This window comes from Papio anubis, unplaced genomic scaffold, assembly GCF_008728515.1.
Source record: "Papio anubis isolate 15944 unplaced genomic scaffold, Panubis1.0 scaffold488, whole genome shotgun sequence".
In the NCBI taxonomy this organism is placed as follows: Eukaryota; Metazoa; Chordata; class Mammalia; order Primates; family Cercopithecidae; genus Papio; species Papio anubis.
In genome coordinates this window covers 26379-50665 of record NW_022165076.1, presented here as the reverse complement: position 1 = coordinate 50665, position 24287 = coordinate 26379, and the positions used below count along the sequence as shown (strand labels likewise).

Here is a 24287-nt window from a genome sequence, read left to right as displayed (position 1 = left end):
GGGTCTCTGTCACCTGGCTGGAGTGCAGTGGTTCAAGCATAGCTCACTGTAACCTCAAACTCCTGGGCTCAAGTGATCTTCCTGCCTCAGCCTCCCTAGTAGCTAGGACTACAGGTGTGTACCACCACACCCAGCTAATTAAAAAAATTTTTTTATGGAGACAGGCTTTGCTGTGTTGTCCAGGCTGGTCTCCAATTCCTGGCCTCAAGTGATCCTCCTGCCCCCTGGCTTCCCATAGTGCTAGTATTACATGTAATCTTTTCTTGACCTTGGAAATGAATCCACTGCCATGCCCTACCAGATTTGCTTTAAGTAATCAAGTGGGACAGAATGGGAGGACCAAATAAAACAGAATTGGCCATATACTGTTAACAGTGTAAAACAGATAACAGATATACAGGGACACATTCTACTATTCTTTTTCATTTTGTGTATATTTGTAATTATCCATAATAAAAGATTTTTTTTTCAAAAATATCTCAGAAAAATTAACTAAAAGAGATGAACACAAATATGTATGATAAAATTGGGAACTGTCAAATTCTAGGTGATGCGAATATGGATGCTTATACTTTCTAGTGTTTGAAAATATTCACAATAGTAAGCAGAGCTTTTTTTTTTTCTTCAGATGGAGTCTTACTCTGTTGCCCAGGCTGGATTGCAGTGGCATGAGCTTGGCTCACTGCAGCTTCCACCTCCTGGTTCAAGTGATTCTCCTGCCTCAGCCTCCTGAGTATCTGGGACTACAGGTATATACCACCATGCCTGGCTAAGTTTTGTATTTTTAGTAGAGACAGGGTTTCCCCATGTTGCCCAGGCTGGTCTTGAACTCCTAACTTCAAGTGATCTGCCTGTCTCGGCCTCCACTCAGGTATCAGCCTCCTTTTTTTTTTTTGGAGACAGGGTCTTGCTCTGTTACCCAGGCTGGAATGTAATGGCACAATCTCAGCTCACTGCAGCCTTGACTTCCCTGGCTCAAGTGATCCTCTCCCCTCAGCCTCCCCAGTAGCTGGGACTACAGACAAATGACACCAGATGCCTGGCTAATTTTTGTACTTTTTTGTAGAGATGGGGTTTTGCCATGTTGCCCAGGCTGGTCTCAAACTCTGGGGCTTACAGGTGTGAGTCACCCCACCTGGAGTTGGTAAGCAGAATTTATTTTATTATTATTATTTTTTGAGACGGAGTCTTGCTCTGTCATCCAGGCTGGAGTGCAGTGGCACGATCTCAGCTCACTACAACTTCCTCATCCCAGGCTCAAGCGATTCTCCCGCCTCAGCCTCCCTGGTATCTGGGATTAGAGGTGTGCGCCACCATGCCCAGCTAATTTTTCTAAGTAAGCAGAATTTTAAAAGCACTTAAGCCAGGGGTATCCAATCTTTTGGCTTCCCTGGGCCACATTGCAAGAAGAAGAATTGTCTTGGACCACACATAAAATACACTATGACAAATGATAGCTGAAGAGCTTAAAAAAAAAATTGCAAAAAAATCTCATAACGTTTTAAGAAAGTTTATGAATTTGCTTTGGTCCACACTGAAAGCTGTCCTAGGTTGCACGTGGCCCACGGCCTGCAGCCCGCAGGTTGGACAAACTTGACTTAAAAGCAGGCAGGACTCAGAGCCGTGTGTCAAGCTAGAGGGATTCTGAAAGGTGGTTACAGACACCTAATGCCGGCCATTACCAGTAATCTTCCCCCAAATTCAATGCAAATGACAAAGTTCACCAAAAATGTTCAAACATGAACTACTAAATTATGAAGGCAAAGAAAAAATAGGGACCTAGAGAAAAGGATTCCCTCTGACTAAACAGTGAAAATATGTTTATTATTCTTACTGCAACCCCAGGGGAGCTCAAAAGTTTTATGGTATGGAGCTCTATTACATAGAGTTATAAATAAACCAAGATAAAGCAGCTAACCTGCTTGTTACTCAGACACATTAACCAGGCCGTGACATCAGTAGCTGTTGCAAAACCACTGCTTATCGACCGAAATACATAACCACAGCATAGTCTCATATCTTCCATGGCCACAGATAAGGATACTTTTCATACCTGATGATGACGCACTGGTTCTCTCTGTCAATGATCATGTTTCTGTACATACTATCCGCAAGGGCATAGATATGTGGTGGGTTTTCATACTGTGCCTAGAAAAGCAAAAAATTATAATACATAAATAATAAAATTAAACAAGAAAAACAAAATTATGGTCAGATAGGCAACACATTAAATTTCTATTTCTGAATTTGGAAATGAATCGTGCACTATAGTTCCAACGCCTATAATTACATCTTAAAGGTTGCATGATACAAGAATTCATAAAATTTCCTAGGTCATCAAGGTACACCCTCGCAAAATTAAGACGGAATTTGGAAGGAGTCTTCCGTAGGCATATCCATGATTCAGCCTTCTGGATGTGGAGTGTCTTCAGACACTCCAACACCCCACCCTTCCACCCATACATGCCTCTGCAGGTGACAGTCCATTTCTAAATGTTTCTATAGACACTCGGGCAACAGGTCTTAGGAGAGGCCTGCCCAACACTTAGCTCTGACTTCTACCAGAATTCTAAATTCCTATGTAATTTTTTCGAAGAGGCCACGTTGTAGATTCTGGGGCCTCAGAAGGAATTAGGTGAGATTATCTATGGATCAGAGAAAAATACTTAAATCTTTCCATAAGAAGAGGGCAAGAAGGTGTGTTCTTTAAACGGATAAGCTAGTTTGGCCAGTTTGTTTCACCTCTATTGGAAAAAAAATCCTACCACATTAAGATATTCTCCTGGGTTTGTGATTTCATCTTATGGGATATCTTAGCTATGCACAAATATCAAACTAAATACATTTTCCATGCTTAATAAATTCTCAGGCTGACTTCAGCCCTGCTTTATTCAATTTCTTGACATGCACCTTCACCACAACCTCAAAAATTACTAAAAAGAGAAATACTTTGTTGGGTATATATGGAGAAAGAACACTCCTAGCCTGTGATCACTCCGAGCTACTTGGCAGGCTGAGGCAGAAGAGTCATTTAACACCAGGACTTGGAGTCTAGTCTCCACACACACAAAAATTTTTAATTACCTGGGTGTGGGAGCACATGCCTGCAGTCCTAGCTACTTGGGAGGCTGAGGTGGGAGGATAGCTTGAGTCCAGGAGCTGGAGGATGCAGTGAGCTATAATTGTGGGAATAATAGCATCCAAGCTGCAAGTCTCACAGTATAAATGATGGATGGGAAAGCAATTTGGAAAGGTAGAGTGATATACAAAGGTGAAGCTTAATTTACTTAATCCATCTTTGGATTAATTTACTCAATCCACTTTATTGTGCAATGACTTACTATAGAAAAGGGGGCCTGGCTGAGAAGTTGTTGCTCACTGCCATGCTCTGGAAGATGAGAGTTTGGTGGGGAGGGGTTAGGATGAGGGGGCTTTGTATCCAATACCCAGTGTTCTTCCCATGTTATAGGCAGGGCGCTCATAAGGGGAACTACCCAGGGAGGGCTGCAAGCTATGCCTAGGACTGATCACCTAAAGAACCCTATGCAGGAGCCAGAATATGTGATCTCTGCCTTAACCTTATGGTCAGAAGCAGCTATCTGGATATGGTTTTAAATGGACTTCTAGTATACACTAGGATTCTACAGGATTATTATAGTTATTACTTTAACAGAGTTTAATTGAGAAAAGAATGATTCGTGAACAAGGCCACCCTGGAACAAGAATAGGTTCAGAGAGCCTCCAGTGCTGCCATATGCTGTAAGATTTTTGGGCAGAAAAAGGAAAGTGATATACAGAAAATGGAAGTGAGGGCCGGCCCTTGCTCAGGCCTGTACTCTCTTTGGGATGCTGAGGTGGGATGATCACTTGAGGTCAGGAGTCCGAGAACAGTCTGGCCAATGTGGCAAAACCCCGTATCTACTAAAAACACAAAAATTAGCCAGGCGTACTGGCACATGCCTGTAATCCCAGCTACTCAAGAGGCTGAGGCAGGAGAATTGCTTGAACCCAGGAGGTGGAGGTTACAGTGAGCTGAGATTGCACCACTGCACTCCAGCCTGGTGACAGAGTGAGACTCCATCTCAAAACAAAACAAAACAAAATTAAAAAAAAATAAAAATAAATATATATATATATAGAAAATGGAAGGGAGGTACAGAAAGAGCCAGATTAGTTACAGATTAGTTTGGAGTTTGCCTTATTTGAACACAGTTTGAATTGTTGGCCACCTTTCATTGGCCAAAACTCAGTGACTGGCAGAAGAGTAGGTTATAGTTTGTTTACACATCTGGTTAGGCTACAGTTTACTGTGTACAGAGAAACATTTAGGGCTGGGTATGATGGCTCATGTCTGTAATCCCAGCACTTCTGGGGCAAGACCAGAGGATCACTTGAATCCAGCAGTTCCAGATCAACCTGGGAACATAGTGAGACCTCCTCTCTACAAAAAAGAAACAAAAGTAGCTGGACATGGTGGTGTGCGCCTGTAGTCCCAGCTATTCGCTTGGGAAGCTGAGGTGGGGGGATCACTTGAGTCCTGGAGGTGGAGGTTGCTGTGAGCCAAGATCACAGCACTGCACTTCAGCATGGGTGACAGAGTGAGACCTTGTTTCAAAAGAAAAAAGAAAAAAAAAAAAAAAAATTTAGCCCGAACTTAAAATATGCAAGGAAGCAGCTTTAGGCTAAACTTAATTTAACAATTCCCCTCTCTTGATTTTTTTGTTTTTGTTTTTAAATAGAGGCGGGGTCTCACGATGTTGCCCAGGCTGGTCTTGAACTCCTGGACTCAAGCGATCCTCCCATCTTGGCCTCCCAATTTGCTGGGATTATAGGCGTGAGCCACCACGCCCAGTCCAATTTCCCTCTTTTGGTCATCCTCTCAATTTTGAAATACCAAAACTTTAGGCACTGATGTCACTCTGTCACCACTGTAAAAATGTACTTACTTGCTCTCAAATATCATTGAGAAATAGCAGAACAGTGGGGTTTGTAAGATGGGAACAAAGATTTTAGGTTACTTTCTGTAAGGGTTAGAGTAGAGGGCACCTCCTCCCTGCTGGCATCTCCTGGTCTGTTTCTTTAAAGTTTCGATTACATCACATGTAACATGAGTGACTCCATGTTCGTTTGGTCTGGTCTGTCAGACCAGACCAAATGCTAGTGCATGACATCAGTCCAAAACAATGGAATCTCATAATTTTGCTTAAAAATTCCCCTCTTTAGGTCAGGTTCTCACTTAGGTGAGAGTGTCACCAAAACTTAGGCCTTAGTACCCCTCTCAGTTACCATCATTTTGGGTTTCTGGTCTCAAGTGCACAATCTTTAATGACTCTTTGAAATGAGAAAGTAGAGGACTGTAAGAAAGACAAGAAGATGGAAAATGGAAGGAAATGGAGTGGAAAGAAAGCCATGGGCAACGGGGGAAAGTCACTGCCCAGTAAGGTTTCAATGCTGCAGAACTGTCATACTTGACCTTTGCATGTCACCCTGTATTTTCCAAACTGGTTTCCTATCTGTGGTCTTATTGAACCTCTCAGCTATCTGTGAGAAAACTATACAGTGGGCATTTCCTTTACCTGATTCTTCCCTCCTCTGAGACTCTCAAAGTCATTAGGACCTGACTTCAACTCCTAGCTCCACCACTCAGTAGATTTTAGTACTTCACCTCTCTAACCTTCAGTTTCCTCATCTGTGAAATGGAGATAGGTGGTATGACATAGCCAGCAACCAGGGCTGTTTTATTATTGCTGCAAGTATAACATAGTACACGGCACTCAGTAAATACCAGTTTTACAATCATCTGTTACCATTAGCAGTAAAATTAAGCATATTTTAAAGAAATTCTACATTTCCTTAAAGAGAACACTTCAAAAGATAAATGGTCTAAAAGGGACGTGCATACAGCAACCCTTTTCAGAAAACTAGAGAAACACACATGCACGGCACTTCCATCTACAGTGCCTTGGCTGTCATCGAGGACGCCAAGCCAGCTCTGTGTGCCTGCTGATTGGGGCACTAGGGCAGGGCCAGCCTCTGCTGACAGTGTTTCCCTTGTGCTGGGCTCCCATAAAGGCAGCATTATCAAAGGTCTTTCGCGTGGCAGCCTCCTTCGGCTCCAGCTACCGGCACCATTCATCTGGCAACAATGGGGTGGGCTCTTGCTCTGGGTAAATTGCCTTCCACTTCAACTGATGAATTTGTGTGGGCTCTCTTTTGTTTGCTTTTTAGGGGTCAGGATTAATGAATGCTCTTGTGCTTCTGCTGCAAAGAGGGAAGGAAAAGGAAAGGAAAAAGATGCAGAGATGGGGAGGCCTCGGGAAGTGATGAATCACAGAATAAAATATATTAAGGAGAATTACAGCTTCCAGTTTTACTATACAACTGAAAGGCTATGGAGCTGATTATGAATAGGAACCAGGGTCAAATTAATAAATGAAGTAATACAAGATTGAAGACAAAAATGAATACAAGATTCATTTTTCATGTTCAAGTCATAGTCATAGTTTAACAATGGTTCTGATTCTGCAAATCAGTACCCATTGCTCTATTTTTTACCCATAACTAATTTTTATTCCTTAGATTTTTGTGGCATATGTGGAAGCAGGAAGATCCCTGAGCTGTAAGTCCTACATCCCATTTAATTAATTTTCTACGTAAATAAGGCTCAAATAATGACAGTCCTAAGGTTTTTTGAGCTGTGCTCTAAAAAGCAGATCATTGGCCGGACGCGGTGGCTCACACCTGTAATCCCAGCACTTTGGGAGCCTGAGGCAGGTAGATCACCTGAGGTCAGGAGTTCAAGACTAGCTTGACCAACATGGTGAAACCCCATCTCTACTAAAAATACAAAATTAGCCGGGTGTGGTGGCACGTGCCTATAATCTCAGCTACTTGGGAGGCTGAGGCAGGAGAGTTGTTTGAACCCAGAAGGTGGAGGTTGCAGTGAGCCGAGATCATGCCATTGCAGTCCAGCCTGGGCAACAAGAGCAAAATTCTGTCTCAAAAAAATAAAAAAATAAAATAAAAATAAAATAATAAAAATTAAAAAATAAAAAGATCATTAAAAATAAAAAAAAGTCACTTAAGTTTCTCCAATTAAAAAGTTCATAACAGAAAAGTGCAAAGTACTGCTAACTTCAAGAAAAACCATGTCTGCATCATAAAAGCCCAAAATAAGGCAGCAATTTATGTGACATGTAACTTACCGCTCCTTGGTACATTTCAATTTCCTTTTCCCCAAAATATGGCATCTGCTTGAAAGGGTTGACTGAGATTAATACAGATCCTATGTATGTCTGAATTTAAACTCGGTTAAGGTCCATCATTAATGTTCATAGCTACACATTTTTCAAATTAAGTAACCAGATGTTATCAAGAATTGGTAATGACTGTCCAAGTGGAAAGGTTGTGTGCTTGCTTTCTAAAAGATTACAAATAAAGACAAAAGCAATCATGCAACTAGCACAGGCTTTGTTCCTCCTAAGGAAGAGTAATAAATTTAATTACCAAGGTGCTACAAAATGAAATCATTATGTTAAATAAATTAAAGCACATTCTTTCAAGATCGGCGACATGTGCAGCAAGGAGAAAAGAAAACAAAGCAAAAATGGCCAAGGAGTGAAAAAACCAGTTACCAGTCCTCCCCTCAAATTATATGCATTTTTTCCTCTGAACTTTCGTATCTGTTAGGTACACTAAAAACACATTCATCGGCCGGGCACGGTGGCTCATGCCTGTAATCCCAGCACTTTGGGAGGCTGAGGTGGGCAGATCATTTGAGGTCAGGAGCTGGAGATCAGCCTGGCCAACATGGTGAAACCCCATCTCTACTAAAAATACAAAAATTAGCCGAGTGTGGTGGCAAAAGCCTGTAGTCCCTGCTGCTCTACTCAGGAGGCTGAGGCAGGAGAATTGCATGAACCCAGGAGGCAGAGGTTGCAGTGAGCCAAGATCGTGTCATTGCACTCCAGCCTGGGCAACACAGTGAGACTCTGTCCCCCCCCCCAAAAAAATCATCTACTTATTTAACAAATACAGGAATACAAGATGAACTAACAGCTCTGTTCTCCACAAGCTTAGAGGAATCAAAAGGCGTCAACAAGGTAATTTTCTGGCCAGGTGCAGTGGCTCATGCCTGTACTCCCAGCATATTAGAAGGTCAAAGGGGTGGACTGCTTTAGGCCAGGAGTTTGAGGCCAGCCTGGGCAACATAGCGAAACTCTATCTCTTTAAAAAAAAAAAAAAAAAAGTCAAAAAAATTAGCCGGGCATGGGGGTGTGTGCCTATAGCCCCAGCTACTTGGGAGGCTGAGGCGGGAGGATTGCTTGAGGCCAGGAGGCAGAAGTTGCATTGAGCCCAGATCAGAGGTTACAGCAAGCCAAGATCACATCACTGCATTCCAGCCTGGGTGACAGAGAGAGACGTCTCAAAATAATAGTAATAATCATCAATAAGGTAGTTTTCAGAGAAGAAAATTATAAACCCACTTACATCAGGTTTAGGGAAAGAAGGTATTATTTCTGCTTGGAGAATCCAAGAAGGCTTCTCAGAGAGGCTATGTTTATGCTGGGCCTTAAAAATTTTACACAACACATTTTAATATGCCAAAATAAATGAAGTCTTATGATCACATGAAAAAAAAATTTCCATTTATTCATTCAACAATCAACTAATTTGAATTGGGTGCTTACTTAACATGCCAGGCACTGTTTTAGATGCTCGGGATATGACAGTGAACAAAATAAACAGAACAGATATAACTTCTTGACTTCATGGAAAAATCACAACAACAAACACACACACAGACGTTCAAAACTGTTTCTTTCAATGATCGATTTCAAGGCGTTTAGAAGTTTTACAAATAAATTGTTAAACAGAAAGTTATTTACAAATATCTAGTTTTAGATAAAGACTGAAAACGATGAGATTTCCTCCCACAGCGGGACGTTTTTCTATTTACATATTAAGACCTGTGTACCATGAAAACCAGCCCAGGTGTTCAGTCAGATTGGCTGGTGCTGATGGAGATAAAATAGGACCTACTTGATAGTCTCACTATACTTAAATAATTATAAAATGCTCAGCACTGTGTCTGAACATAGCACGTAGTAGTGGCTTTTCCTTAATTAACATCGCCTAAGGCACATGTTTTATCCTGTTAATATCTGAAATCATGACGCATATTTCAAGTGTGGTTTAACATGCCAGGCGCTGTTTTAGAGGCAATGGTTTGTTAGTTTCTATTAGACACAGGGTTATTATTATTATTGAATACAAATCAATGTGAGATGGATCATATAATCATATTTTTTTTTAAAGATAAGATTTTAAATTATTGTGCATATACCAAGGTGAGCATGCAGGATGACATGATTGTGATTTTACTTCTCTTTGTCAGTGACCAGAAAGATCTTCAGATTTGAAGAGGCTGAACATGAATTGCTATTAGGGAAGATGAGGTGGTTTTAAGACCACTCCAGCGGCACCCAGTTCTGGTCTAAGAGCAGGCCATAGTGCTAAGAGAAAATGCTAATGATACAGTGAGCCATCACTGAAAACTAGAAGAGTTAATGGAAGCAGGGCCATGGAAAATGTATTCCCAATTGCCAAAGTCAGAATGAGGCCAATGATAGATTAGTAGCCTGCCTTCTTTGAGGTAAAATTTAGGACACATATATGTACTGTTAAAATTATCAAGCAGGTAAGACATCCATGATGCTGTAGCCAAGACTCAATAAGGGGTGATAAAATTAATTAAACACATATACATTTACATCTTAGCACCAACTAACAGCCCTATTTTACTTCAGGTTGACTATCCCTTATCCAAAATGCTTTTTTCAGATTTTGCATTTTTTCATATTTTGGAACGTTTGCATTACACTTACCATCAGTTCAGCATCCCTAACCCAAAAACCCAAAATCGAAATGCTCTGATGAGCATCGTGTCGATTATCAAAACATTTCAAACTCTGCAGCATTTCAAATTTGGAATTTTCAGATTAAGGATACTCAACCTGTACAGGGAAACTGAGGCATGGAGAAATTTTAAAAGTTGCTTTTAAGGTCACAAACTATAAGTGGCAGAGCTATGATTCTAACTCAGGCAGTCTGGATCCCAAGCCCGTACTCCTGATCAACAAGCTACAATGTCTAAGATAAGCAGGTACTGTGTTAACATTATTATTGGTAGCCAGATTTAGCAAATAAAAACACAGAAAACTAGTTAAATTGGAAAGTCATTCAAACAAGAATTTTTTTTAAACTACGTCCCAAATAAGTATGTTCCCCAGTAATATTTGGTACAAATAGTAAAAAGTAACTTGTTATTTATCTGAAATTCAAACTTAACCAGCAGTCCTGAATTTTATCTGGCAACCCTAAATTGGCAGCCTCTTCTGACTTAGATTCTGTGATGCTTTGCATACTCGAAAACCCACTTCCCTTAGGTGGATTTTTAAAGTATCTTTTCTAAATGGTAAGGACCTAATCAAAATTGAATGAACGAGCTGGGTGTGGTGGCTGGAGCCTGTAGTTCTAGCACTTTGGGAGGATAAGGCGGGTGGATCCCTTGAGCTCAGGAGTTTGAAACCAGCCTGGGCAATCTAGTGAGACCTCATCTCTACAAAAAAATTTTTAAAAATTAGCCAGGCATGTTGGTACGTGCCTGTAGTTCCTGCTGAGATGGGAGGATTCCTTAAGCCAAGTAGGTCGAGGTTACAGTGGGCCATGATCATGCCACTGCACTCCAGGCTGGGCAACAGAGGCCAGACCCTGGCTCCAAAAAAAGAAAACAAACAAACAATTAATGAATGAAGTAATAATGATTCTTATGGCAAACCCAATTTTAAAGAAATACAGCACTGCTAGAACCATCTTCACTTCAGAAGAGGAAGATGTTTATTTCATGTCTATATCCATCCCCAGGGAAAAACAAACAGGAAAATAAGCTCCTTCCGTGGAGGAGGGTACTTCTTCCCTTAGCTGTAAAGGGAATGTGGTTACTGCCACCTTGTCCTAGACAAATTGATCACTGCACACAAAGAAAAAAGGGCTGCCCTCAGGCCATCAGCCAAAGGTACCACCTCCCCACCAATCCCTTGGTTACTTAGTAAATATGAATTCAGTTGCCTATGAGCTCCTAAAGTAACCAACATTTTAAACACTGTTAATCTGCTATATAAAGAGATACCTCATTAAGTCTTGATTTTTCACCAAGTACATTACATAAATTCTGATTAGGGCCTGGTTAAGGAGATATTCAGAAAAAAAAAAATTTCTTTGGGACTACTCTAGGCCAATCCTGAATCAATGACTCAGCTCAGAATGAAATGAAGAGGGAAATTTGTAACTGCTCCCTAAATTTATCAGTAGGGTTCTTGAGGATAATATTATTTGGGAAGACACCTAAAAAATAAAGTTTGGTTTAAAATGGCTGTTTCTGGTTGGGTGCTATAATCACAACACTGTGGGAAGACAAGTGGGATGACTGCTTGATTCCAGGAGTTCGAGACTAGCCTGGGCAACATGCTGAGACCTCATCTCTTAAAAACAAAACAAAACAAAACAAAAAACCTGCCAAGCATGGTGGTCTTCACATGCAGTCCCAGCTACTTGGGAGGCTGAGGTGGGAGGATCACTTAGGCCTGGGAGGGCAAGGCCGCAGTGAGCTGTGATCATGCCATTGCTCTCCACCCTAGGTGACAGAGCAAATAAAATGAAATAAAATAAAATAAAAAATAAAGTCTCAAAAAATAAAATGGCTGCTTCTACAGAAAAACTAAGGAGACTTTAATTTAGACTTCAAGAAAATAAACATATCGTAGTTATTTCCGGTGAGAGTTTGGAATAATTGTTTATCTAAACAATTTTCACCTTTTCCACCTTGCTATGTGTGCAGAGGCCTTAGCTGTTTTCCGGAGACTTGTGCTCTCCTGCTGGTTTGGGAACTCCAGGTAATTCCAACAATGCTCACTCCCACTCCTATTACATAATTCAGGTGTGCCTCTGGGAAAAGCCGTTCCAATCATTGTCCCTACCCACATAATCCTTGGTGGTGAAGGTGTGGCCTAAGGTTAATTTTCAAACTGCAGGAAGATATGAAGCTATGATACCAAAAAACAGGAGTAAAAAAAAAGTCAATTATTTAAAAGACTCTGGGAGACCAAAGAGACCCAAGATATCTTTAATTGATGGGTTCCCAAATGCCTGTCCATGGATCTATGAGTTTCCACTAACCTGCAGCAAGAATGACAAAAAAAGAAACAATGCACTGAATTTTTCATAAAGTTTAATTTATTCAATATAAAGAAACTGTCCTTTATTCTTAGATTATTTCCTGCCTACATTTTTGGTGTAAAAATATTCTTTCTTTTATGAAATGTGATGGTGGCACAACTTTAAAATGTTTTCTGTTTGTTTTTTGTTTTGTTTTTTGGTTTTTTTTTGAGACAGAGTCTTACTCTGTTGCCCAGGCTGGAGTGCAGTGGTGTGATCTCGGCTCACTGCAAGCTCCGCCTCCCAGGTTCACGCCATTCTCCTGCCTCAGCCTCCAGAGTAGCTGGGACTACAAGGACCCGCTACCATGCCCGGCTAATTTTTTGTATTTTTAGTAGAGACGGGTTTCACCTTGTTAGCAAGGATGATATCGATCTCCTGACCTTGTGATCTGCCCGCCTCGGCCTCCCAAAGTGCTGGGATTACAGGCATGAGCCACCATGCTCAGCCTCAAATATTTGTTTTCAATTCAATAGTCTTATTAGGCAGTGCTAAGAGTTGAACTTTTCTTTTCTTTTTTTTTTTTTTTTTTTTTTTTTTGAGACGGAGTCTTGCTCTGTTACCAGGCTGGAGTGCAGTGGCTCAATCCTGGCTCACTGCAACCTCCGCCTCCCGGGTCCAAGCAATTCACCTGCCTCAGCCTCCCAAGTAGCTGGAATTACAGGCGTGTGCCACCACACCTAGCTAATTTTTGTATTTTTAGTAGAGACGGGGTTTTACTACGTTGGCCAAGGTGGTCTCGATCTCTTGACCTCATGATCCGCCCACCTCGGCCTCCCAAAGTGCTGGGATTACAAGCATGAGCCACTACACCCTGCCAGTTAAAATCTGTTTTAATAGTCAGTGAATTTCCCAAAACCACCTATGCTGGTTAAGTGGACTTCCCTGGGTTCATCCCTGAGGTGGCACAGGGAGGTGAGGTGACTTTCCCAGAGTCACGTGGAGAATGGGTGGGCTGGAACTCGAGGCTCTGGCTTCAGCCGGGCATCTATCTTGCTATGTAGCACGCTGCCCCTCCAAGTGAACTGGATGCCAAGGGCCACGCCTCGCTCGAAAACAACTACACTGCTTTGAAATCCAGTGGGGCTAGCACAAAAGTCTGGACTCCTAATTCAAGGATTAAAAATGTGCGGTCTTTGAGTAAAAACAAGTTTGGAAAGTTGGACCGAAGGAGCACGGAGTGCTTTGCACAGGAACTCTTTTCGTCAGCCAAGTGGTCAGAAGTGCTCTCTCCCCACGCACAACAGAGAACACTAATGTTTTCCTCATAGATCTTACGATGTAACTGTAAAAAGTGTGGCAACGTTGATGACAAACAGATGGCAAATTAAACCTTCTTTGTCATAGGACAAATAACTCAAAAATATGGAGTTTTATTGGTAAACAATGTCAGCATTTTCAAAGTGGATTTTTTTTTCCCTAATGTAGAAGAAATGTGCATTCAGCCTGAATGCATTAACAATCGATTGCCCCAAATGCTGACTTTCAGTACAAGACAATGTGCAGGAATTAGATATAGAAGGGATAAAGTGAGCAATTTTATAACTTAATGTGAAATCAAGTCTCTTCTTGTCTTAACAATTAAACATAGGAGAGGAAAAAAACCCAACTCTTACTTACAGTAATGCCATTCTATTATAATATTCCCTTAACACTGAAGTGTTAAAGGACGCTTTTATCACTTAGCAGAGGAAGATTTGCAGCAGACCACCCGTGTTATTTCATAAACATCCATCAAGCTTCCTCAAAGCTGAAAGCTACTCTGTGCTAATGATAGAAAGCACATTTATGCTGGGCTTCCCATATATTGAGTGGGTAGAGATTTCTAAAACATAAAGTCATTAGTGGTCCAGTAACTCATTTCCTTGGTAGAGCACACGATTCATCAGTCATCGATTCAAAAGCATTAATTCAAAGGCGCATAAACAGCCCTCTCTGTGTGAGTCATTTAAAAACTCTGTTGTCTGAATTTAAAAAGCAAGTCTTAACAGTCAACAAATTGTCAATGAATACTTAATACAATGCACCATGCCAAAAATTATGCAGGAAACCAAGAAATACATGAGGCAGGATGATGCCATTTTTGTTAAAATTAACAAGAAAGCACACCTATATGCATGACCATATGTGGTTAAACTGAAAGCTCTACACCAACAGATTAATAAGAACTAACCTTTGGCGATGGGTTCTGGGTGACTTTGGTATTTTCCTTTTTGCTTGACTGCATGGTATGAACCATGTTAAATGAACACGTATTGCTTTAAGGGGTTTTTATATGTTGCTTTTTGAAGAAGATATACAAGACATAGTCCCTGCTTCTGGTGTTTTGGGAGAAACAATCGTGATGGGGAGGAGTGAGGCTGTCTGCAGTTAGGAGGGACTGACTACAGACATCATTTGTTTCTTTTTATACCCAGCTTATCAAAAAATCGTATTTCCATATTTACAACGCAGTAAGTTCAGCCCACGTTCCAAGAACATTTCAAAATACAATTTGTTCAACTACTACATTCAGTAGAAATGAAGATTTCTATGGGCTTGTCAATCCTCCATTTATAACTTAGGTTTCTGTGGCAAAATAATTTTAATTTCCAATAAACAACTTTACAGTTGAATTTTTGGAAAATAACTCGGAAATATGGGAAGCACTTACACACCTGCCCCAGTGCGTGGTAATAATGACTCATACTTACTGTTTACTTGCTGCATTCTTCATTTCGTTTCACCCTACAACAGCCTCATGTGGGAGATTTTATTATTACTCCCATTTTACAGGTACGGAAACCAAGGCACAGAGGTCACAAAACATTACGGTCACCAGATCTATGCAGACCAAGCCAGACAGTCCAGATCCACATCCTGCCACCTAGCTCCTTCTAATCAATTAGTTGCCAGTTTTCAAGTGCCGTGGGTGCTGCACGTAAAAGTGATTGACATTTTTTTGATGGTGATAAGTCCAGATAAAGTATATTTCAGTATTTTGACCAAATAAAATAAAAACTTGCAACTGAACATAACTGCTTTTGTGCAATTAAATTAAATGAAGCTGCCAGGTGCGGTGGCTCACGCCTGTAATCCCAGCACCTTGGGAGGCCGAGGCGGACGGATGATGAGGTCAAGAGATCGAGACCATCTTGGCCAACAAGGTGAAACCCTGTCTCTACTAAAAATACAAAAATTAGCTGGGCACGGTGGCGCATGCCTGTAGTCCCAGCTACTCGGGAGGCTGAGGCAGGAGAATCGCTTCAACCTGGGAGGTGAAGGTTGCAGTGAGCCGAGATTATGCCAACTGCACATCAGCCCGGGTGACAGAGCAAGACTCCATCTCAAAACAAAACAAAACAAAAAAAGGAAGCCCTGCACAGGTATCTGGAGCAGAAGTCAGCAATTTTTTTTCTGCAAAGGGCCAGAAAGTAAATATTTGAGACTTTGCAGACAGTCTGTTACAACTACTTAGCTTTGCCACTGTAGTGTGAAAACAACCCTAGACAACAACTAAACGAATGACCATGGCTGTGTTCCAACAAAACTGCTGTCCAAAAAATGGTGGTAAGATTTTGTCTGTCAGCCATAGGTCGCCACCCTGATACAGAAGTTATATAAGTAATAATGTACATTTCAAAATTGCTGAGTGTAGATTTTAAATGTTCACATACTTATTGTGTGTGGTGTAAAGTGACGGATATGTTAATTAGCTTGATTTTATTATTTCAAAATGTATACACATATTAAAACATCACATTGCCAGGCGCGGTGGCTCATACCTGTAGTCCTAGCACTTTAGAAGGCCGAGGCAGGTGGGTTGCTTGATTTCAAAAGTTTGAGACCAGCCTGGGCAACATAGTGAAACCCTATCTCTACAAAAAATTAGCCAGGCATTGTGGTGTGTGCCTGTGGTCCAGCTACTTGGGAGGCTGAGGTGGGAAGATCACCTGAGCCCCGGAGGCAGAGGCTGCAGTGAGCCAGGATCATGCCACTGCACTCCAGCCTGGTGACAGAGAGAGACCCTGTCTCAAAAAAAAAAAAAAAAAAAAGAAAGAAAAGAAAAAAAAATCACATTATATCCCACAACTATATGCAATTAGTATTTGTCACTTAAAAATAAAATAAATTTATTTATTTATTTTTTTGGAGACAAGAGTCTTGCTCTGTCACCCAGGCTGGAGTACAGTGGTGCGATTTTGGCTCGCTGCAATCTCTGCCTCCCAGACTTAAGCAATTCTCCTGCCTCAGCCTCCCAAGTAACTGGGATTACAGACATACGCCACCATAGCCCGCTAATTTTGAGTTTTTAGTAGAGACAGGGTTTCCCTATGTTGGCCAGCCTAGTCTCAAACTCCTGATCTCAAGTGATCCACCCGCCTCGGCCTCCCAAAGTGCTATAAAGATAAAATAAATTTTTTAAATGATGCAATTATAATGCAGCCAATAAATCCAACTGTATCTGTTAATCCTTGAAAACAGAGGTTCAGAGGTTTAACTACATAGATATTGGTAAAATTCCCTTATAGTAAATAAGAAACAGCAGAGTACTGGTCAGAATGGTCCCAATGCCTTGGAATAATGCTGTTAATTATTTAATAGTATTGTTTACTAAATACCTGATAATTTGAACCCCCACCTCGCCCCCAACTTACCAGTGATGGGATAGGCAGCCCCTGCAAAAGTTATTACTGCATACGTTTCAGTGCTTTTAGCTAATAGTCAAACAAGCAGTTTAAGTAATCATAATAAGCCACTGATGTGAAAACTATTCTTCCCCAAGATGTATATTACATCAGTAGCAAAGACTCCACTTTTTAATAGGTCATCCATGACACCATACTTTCAGAAGGTACTACTGGCATCAAAGTTAAACTTTTTGGTACGATTATGTAGATTTCACACAGAGTTTTGCATGTCCATGACTAACTCTCACAATAGTTCTACCACTATATCTTTACATAGTTGCATCAGACGAAACTCCTGAATCCTATAGGAACTTAAGCAAATATCACAGTTCCCTGTTGATAATGAAGTCAACCCACATTTGAATCAAATTTCCATTCTGCATATTTTAAAGCCCCGTAAAAACTGGCAACTGGCAAGCTAAAATTGAAACATAAAGAACAACTCCAGAACGTCAGATATTTTCAATAGTCAATCTTCACTTCTCACATTTCCTTTAGTAAACATTAAAATGCAGAAAAACTGGCAAAATTTTTAAGCCTTTTAAGTCCAGACTTTAATGTCTCTGCTTTGCAATCAGGATGTTTTATTGACAGAACTCTTTGCAAACCAGGACTTCCTCTAGGAAGAGCAGAGGTTTCAGACACCACGTGCATGACTACAGCATGTCAAAGGGACAATATTATAGATGAAAATAGGTAAATACTGGCTACGTCTTCACTTTGTGAAATGCCAGGAGAATAATTGGACCTCGTCTCTGCCCTTTGCACAGCCTGAACCAAGTGATATAAACATACAAAACCTCATTCTGAAACTGTGAAAACAATGTGAGCACACAGCATCCATTCAGACTTTCAGACACCTCTTCTCAAGCAGGAATAAAGCCACAAGTTCAGTTTTTTGTTTGTTTGTTTGTTTTTTATAATAGAGAAGGGGTCTCCCTGTGTTGCCCAGGATGGTCTGGAACTCCTGGGCTCAAGCAATTCTCCTGCCTCAGCCTCCCAAATTGCTGGGATTACCCACGTGAGCTGCTGCACCTAGCATAAAGCCACAATTTAACTGTGGGCATGGTAATATCACTTAGAAATGTCCAAAGCAGCCAATAAAGGATACAAAAATGTAGTCGTCCATGTATCTCTTCTTCAGATTCTCCACGATGGAATTCTCTGTGATCTTGGAGAGTAGCACCATGTCGTCCACACCACTGTGCTTGACATTGTGGCTTTGCCAATGGTATCGGTAGGCACCTTTGCTTCCCTGGGAACATAAAACACACAATTACTAGGATAGTTTGTTTTCCCCTGCAGTAACAAAGAGAAAATGCTGTTAATTTCCCAAATATTTTTTCAAATAAAATGTAGCAGAATGAGTAGTGCAGAGAAAGATCCTGGAATCAAGGAGGATTCAAGTTCCAGCTTTGCTACCTACAGACTAAGTAAAGTGGGGAAAAGCTCCCTAAGCGCTCACTGTGTCCCAAATATTCTTCAAATAAAATGTAGCAGAATGAGCAGTGCAGAGAAAGATTCTGCAATCAATAAGATGAGGATTCGAGTTCCAGCTTTGCTATCTACAGACTAAGTGGGGAAAAGCTCCCTAAGCTCACTGTGTCCCTGAAGTGACACAAAGTGACCTCTTTTCTCATTTGTAAAATGGGAGACAGACCCACTTCACAACGTTGCTGTAAGGATCAAACAAAATAACACGCATGAAGTGCTAAACAGTGTCAGGAATACAGCATAACGCATGATCGATAGTCTCTGATGACTCCTTCAACCATACTGTTGTGTTGAATTTGTCAGTGAAAATAAGCAACGACACAGAAACTTTCTAGTCTCGTTTTGCACATTATATGATAGAACCCAGAACTGGAAAGAATGTGTATCACACAAAGGCTGTGTCACACAGTCATAATTTCTCAAGTCATCTAAATTACTTTCCCTTCATAAACCTATCACTGTCATACATGTAATACTGTCTTTCCATATTCAAAAGATGGCTACATTTTTATGACTGATGACTGCTCTAATAACAAGGATGTGGACAGGACAGACGAAATGAGATCACGGAACACGCCCAGGAGAGGAAGACCTCATCCCTGCGTGGCCCCCTTGGGTAGACGAAGCTGTGGCCCTCATCTACGTCTCGCATTTTTCAGCTTCACACCAGGGGCGGCCTCTGACCACTCTGTGGACTGCAGGGCTTCCTTTCATTTGACATTTCTGTAGTGGGGTTCCTCATGTGTTCAGCTATATGCCAAGTTCTTATGGCACACTTGGGTAGCTTAAAGTCCCATGAAGACACCTAGATAATGATAGAACAAAGTTGATTCATGAGCACTTGGGGAGCTGAGCACTTGGGCAGTTCAAAGTTCCTTGAAGGACACCTAGATGATGATGGAACAAAGTGATTCAAACATCAATAACGGTCAACACATACACACACAAAATGGGCGTTCCAGGAGCGGAGGGTAGGCCACTTTGTCCTGGGAGAGGCAGAAGAAATGACTTCCCGGAAAAGGAGCCATTTGAAGTAGGTCTAAGATATTTAGAATTTGCCGGAGGAGACCAGAGGAGGAAAGACATTCATTATAATCTACACTTACCAGCAAAAAAGTTAATAAATATGAGGTAATGGCAAATATTACATGACAATATTGGAAGATCCTCCCTTACCTTCAAATGCTTGCATTCTACTGGGAGTGTCGCCAATGGGTAAGTGCAGTGGGCACTGAACTGGGTGAGACTCGCCCCTGCTCCCTCCCTGCTCACTACTTGGGGGACTTTGAATGAAGGAGAGAAAAATTCTGAATAAGGGTATCTAGACGGGTCAACTGCTCAGACATCAAAACTAGGATGAAAAAAGGGAAAATGAGGCTTTTTGAGAGGAGAAGATGAAAAGACACAAGATAGAAGCCATTTCAAATTTTATTTTAAAAATTCATTAAATGGTTTACTTTTTTTTTTCTATGGGAAACACAGATCCTTTGCTAACAGCAAGTTCTAAGAGGCTCTAGGAAAAGTCATCTTCTAAAATCAGCCAAGAAGGGCTACCACCGGAAAAGGATACATGGGAAGGGATTCTGGAAGGCTTGCCACCCATGCTGTCTTGCAGAGGGAAACTCTCTATATCTGGCATTCTCAGAACTACATGCAGCATCAATTCTACAAAATTACCTCAGACCTCACCACTCCTTCTTCCTCTTGTGGCAAAGCAGAAAGAGAAAAAAGCACTGGCCACAGCGTGACTCACTAGATTTCCACTGAATGCCCATGGTCTCCGTCCAGCCAGATAATTCCCAGTGATTCCTCCTCTCCTCACCTCCCCACCTTTTCCAGGTTTCCGGGCACCCACGGTAACTCTGCACAGAAAACTAAGGTCCCAGAGTAACCAACCTGTAGGTTGGTTGGTTGGTTTTTAGCCCTCATAGACGTCTAAAAATGTAAGCACCGTTGAACAACACACAAGGGCTGTTAATAAGTGGTTATTAGACTTCTATAAAGGACAAGAAACAGAGAAGCTCTGTGTCATGGTGTATGTGTTTGTGCTGATCCAAAGAAACTGCCTTCCTAGCAGAACCCATCAAAGCCATCAGTCTTTCTGTGTCTCACTGCACAGAGACACATTCCTGACTGCCCCCACTCAGAGGCTGTTTTCTCCTCTTTCTCACGGTAGTTATTTCCTAGTAGAACAGCACTCACGGTGGAGTTCATTGAGTCTTATAGTTCCAAATATCACTCGACACTGAAGATTCCTAGCCCCAGTCTCTAGCGCTCGAAGAGGACTCATTTTCCAGTCTGTGATCTCCAACGAGGCGACAGTGGTTACAATATGCAAAGCAAAGAGTTATTTGATTTGTGGAGGGTGATCTACTTACTACTGCAAGCAATCCTAGGAGAGAGGGGTTAATATTCCCATGCCACATAGGAGGAAACTGAGATCTCCCAACTAATAAGTAGCAAAGGCAAGATGTGAACCGAAGATTCAATGACTATGGATGCATCCAAACGTGGTTTGTTCACAGTCTCCTAAATGAATGACTTACTGGATATTTCTAGCCATTAAGTTTAACATGTCAACAGAACGACAGACTGTCTCCAAAACAAAATGTATCATTAAAAAGACATACAATTTTTAGGCTGGGCATGATGGCTCACGCCTGTAATCCCAGCACTTTGGGAGGCCGAGATAGGCAGATCACGAGGTCAAGAGTTCGAGACCAGCCTGACCAACATAGTGAAAACCCATCTCTACTAAAAAAAAAAAAAAAAAAAAATAGAAAAATTAGCCGGGCATGGTGGTGTGTGCCTGTAATCCCAGCTACTCGGGAGGCTGAGCCAGGAGAATGGTGTGACCCCAGCAGGCAGAGCTTACAGTGAGCTGAGATCACGCCACTGCACTCCAGCCTGGGTGATACAGTGAGACTCTCTCTCAAAAAACAAACAAACAAACCAAAAAAAGACATATAATTTTTATTCATGACCATCTCTTCTTAGCATTAAAGACTAAACACCAAAGCTATTTTTGATTTGATACTTTTTTTATATCCAGTAGGTCACATATCAGTTTCTCTCTCTCTCTCTCTCTCTCTCTCTCTCTCCCCCTCTCTCTGTCTCTCTTCTGTCCTCCCTCCCTAACTACTGTCTCCCTTCCCTGTCTCTCCCTCCCTCTGCCAGGCAATTATAGTCACATATGTGAACTCATTCAACCTTCACAACCCTCCCCCCATACTATGTATTACTATCTCTATTTTACTGCTGAAAAAACTGTAAACTGCCCAAGGTTTTCTAATGATAACTTCTGTCTTTAGTGACCACTCCTCACTATGTGTTTCTTCTCCCCAGTCCCCCAAAAACCCACCCAGATGAGGCAAAGGGAGGGAGGAAAGAACCTGGAGGTGGGAGCAACTCAGAGCCTTTGGGAGAACCTGACCTGCCCAGAGCGTCAAGGACAAGGTGGATCAACGAAAGCTGGGCTAGGGCTGAGCTGGGAAGCTCTAACAGAGGGTGGTAAGGTTGTCAGGAAAGCTGGAAACCAAACATGGATGTGCAGGCTCTCAGCACAGCCTGGGAGGCTGAAAAGTTCCCCACAGTGAAACAAAAACCCTTTTCTGTTACTGGGTTGGGGACAAGAGAGTTTAGTACTAGTGTGACTTGTCCAGAGGCACACGGCCTCTGCACACAGCCGCTGAATCCTGGGAGTAAGTGGGCAGGGTGGTGGGGCACCGTTACCATACACAATCCTGCGATCTAGGGAGCAGAGGCTGAAAGTTGTTCTAAGACACAAACTACTACCCTGGAATTGTGAGAATATGCATTAGGGCTCTGGAGCAACTAACCCTTCACACCTGTTTTGCCCCTCATTTCTTCCTCTACCCCTGCTGACAGGCAGGGGCAGGTTTGGCTGCCATGTGTGCTGGGAGAGGGCAGCAGAGATGGTTCCTCATCAGTGTGAGGACAGCCATTCTCTTCAGAGGGCAAAGGCTACCACCTCACGACTCTCAGGCGAGCTTCATTTTTGACGAATTCCCTTTTGCTTCCCACACTAAAAATGGTACCATTTTAAACAGGTGGACACTCGACAAGGTATTGCATTTTCCAGCAGCCCCTGGTGAGCGCAGCACACTGTGCACAGGGAGGAGGGCGGTGGCAGGCATGCCAGCTACAACATGAATGTAGTCACAATAATGAAAAGTTACTCTTACCCCTGAGACTTCCTACAAATGATGAGGGAGAAATTTCCATTAGATAGAGATTGAGAACAGACACTCTTAGATCCACATTCAGTTTCTAAGGATGATGTAGTTTATTAAAAAGCAGTTGATTCATGTGCAAGTTCTGGAAAGTAGGGTACGCCCCTATCCACATAATAGCCTAGTTTGTTGCTAACATTTAAGAGGTGGCACCCAAACACCAGAGTCCCTCACACAGACGAAGAACTCAGCCTTGAGGCTGGGAACCTCAGCTGCGTGATTCCCTGACTGATTTTTTTAAAGGTGGAACCTCACTAACTGGGGTGTGTTTACCAGGGTGGGGACCAGGAAGAGCAAAGGTGAATCAGCATACACAGGGAGGATTATTCTCTCCTGAAAGTCCACCTTCATTGCCCAGGAGACAGCCCCAGGGTAGGCCCGGCCGACAGAGCAGCGGTTTTGCAAACACTTTACTGGTGTCCCAGGGAGCACTGTTCTTTGATTCATCTGGGAGAAAGGAGGAGTTACCCATATACTGGGTAACCACCATCTTCAAATGCCTTCAAATGCCCAGAAAAGAGAGACAATTAAGTGTGTTGTGTAAGTACAACAAGGCCCCCGTACAGGGCAGGGGGGAGGAGGTGACCATCAGTACTCTTCCAAACTTCTACAAAGAGTATACCGCACAGTATTTTTAGGTAGCAATTTGGAAATCAGTATTGAAATTTTAGAGACACAGACCAATATATAAACATAATTGACTAAATACAAATCAAAGTCTCGGCCAGGTGCTGTGGCACATGCCTGTAATCCCAGCACTTTGGGAGGCCGAGGTGGCCAGATCACAAGCTCAAGAGATCAAGACCATCCTGGCCAACATAGTGAAACCCCGTTTCTACTAAAAATACAAAATTTAGCTGGGCATGGTGGCATGTGCCTGTAGTCCTGGCTACTCAGGAGGCTGAGGCAGGAGAATCGCCTGAACCCAGGAGGCGGAGGTTGCAGTGAGCTGAGATCGTGCCACTGCACTCCAGCCTGGCAAAAGAGCGAGATTCCGTCTCAAAAACAAAAAAACAAAACAAAACAAACAAAAAAATCAAAGCCTCATCCTTTTTGAGCCGGCAACTGTATATTTTAGGAATTACCTCAAGATATACCTGCAAAAGATACATAGGCAACGTTGTTCACTGTAGCAAAGTTTGTAATAGGGAAACAGAAGCATCATTAAGGGACTGATCAGAATACAGCACACTCTGCAAAGGAGTACTTTGCAGTCATCAAAGGAACTTGCAGGTACTGATATGGAAAGAGCTTCAAGACACTTTCACTGAAAGAGCAGTCAATATGTGGAACAGATATGGAATTATTGAATTTGTGTAATTTTTTTTTAAAAAGGCATGTGTGCTATAATTGTTTTGTTGGTACTTTTGGGGAGAAAACCTGGAGTTCTAAGAGATGTGTAACTTTTATTTTCCATTTTAGACCTTTCTGTACAGTTCACAATTTTTAACCATATGCATGTGTCAGTAAAATCTTAAAAGAAATAGAAACATCAATATAATTGAGCATTTTCTGGGGTGCTGTTGGACACTGACCAAACTCTCAAAGTCAAAAGCTAGGACTGTCCTAAGACTGGATTCTGTGCTAAGTCCAG

General features: G+C 41.9%; 1 protein-coding gene across 1 annotated transcript; it reads right to left on the bottom strand.

The window, feature by feature from the left end:
• Window positions 1-1421: 1421 nt before the first annotated feature.
• Window positions 1422-18369, bottom strand: LOC116273254 (unconventional myosin-Ie-like). The gene is made up of 3 exons (XM_031662214.1): window positions 18058-18369; window positions 7206-7295; window positions 1422-2148 (listed from the first exon to the last, which is right to left on the bottom strand). The coding sequence occupies exons 1-3, from the start codon at window positions 18133-18135 to the stop codon at window positions 2014-2016; spliced, it is 303 nt and encodes a 100-aa protein (XP_031518074.1). The 5' UTR covers window positions 18136-18369; the 3' UTR covers window positions 1422-2013.
• Window positions 18370-24287: the final 5918 nt, after the last annotated feature.

Coding starts and splice junctions, on each gene's coding strand:
- LOC116273254 (XM_031662214.1), bottom strand. CDS start 18,135: ATGGTGCTACTCTCCAAGATCACAGAGAATTCCATCGTGGAGAATCTG. Junction 7,296..18,057: donor ACATGGACGACTACATTTTT/GTATCCTTTATT, acceptor GTTTAAATTCAG/ACATACATAGGATCTGTATT. Junction 2,149..7,205: donor TTGAAATGTACCAAGGAGCG/GTAAGTTACATG, acceptor TTGCTTTTCTAG/GCACAGTATGAAAACCCACC.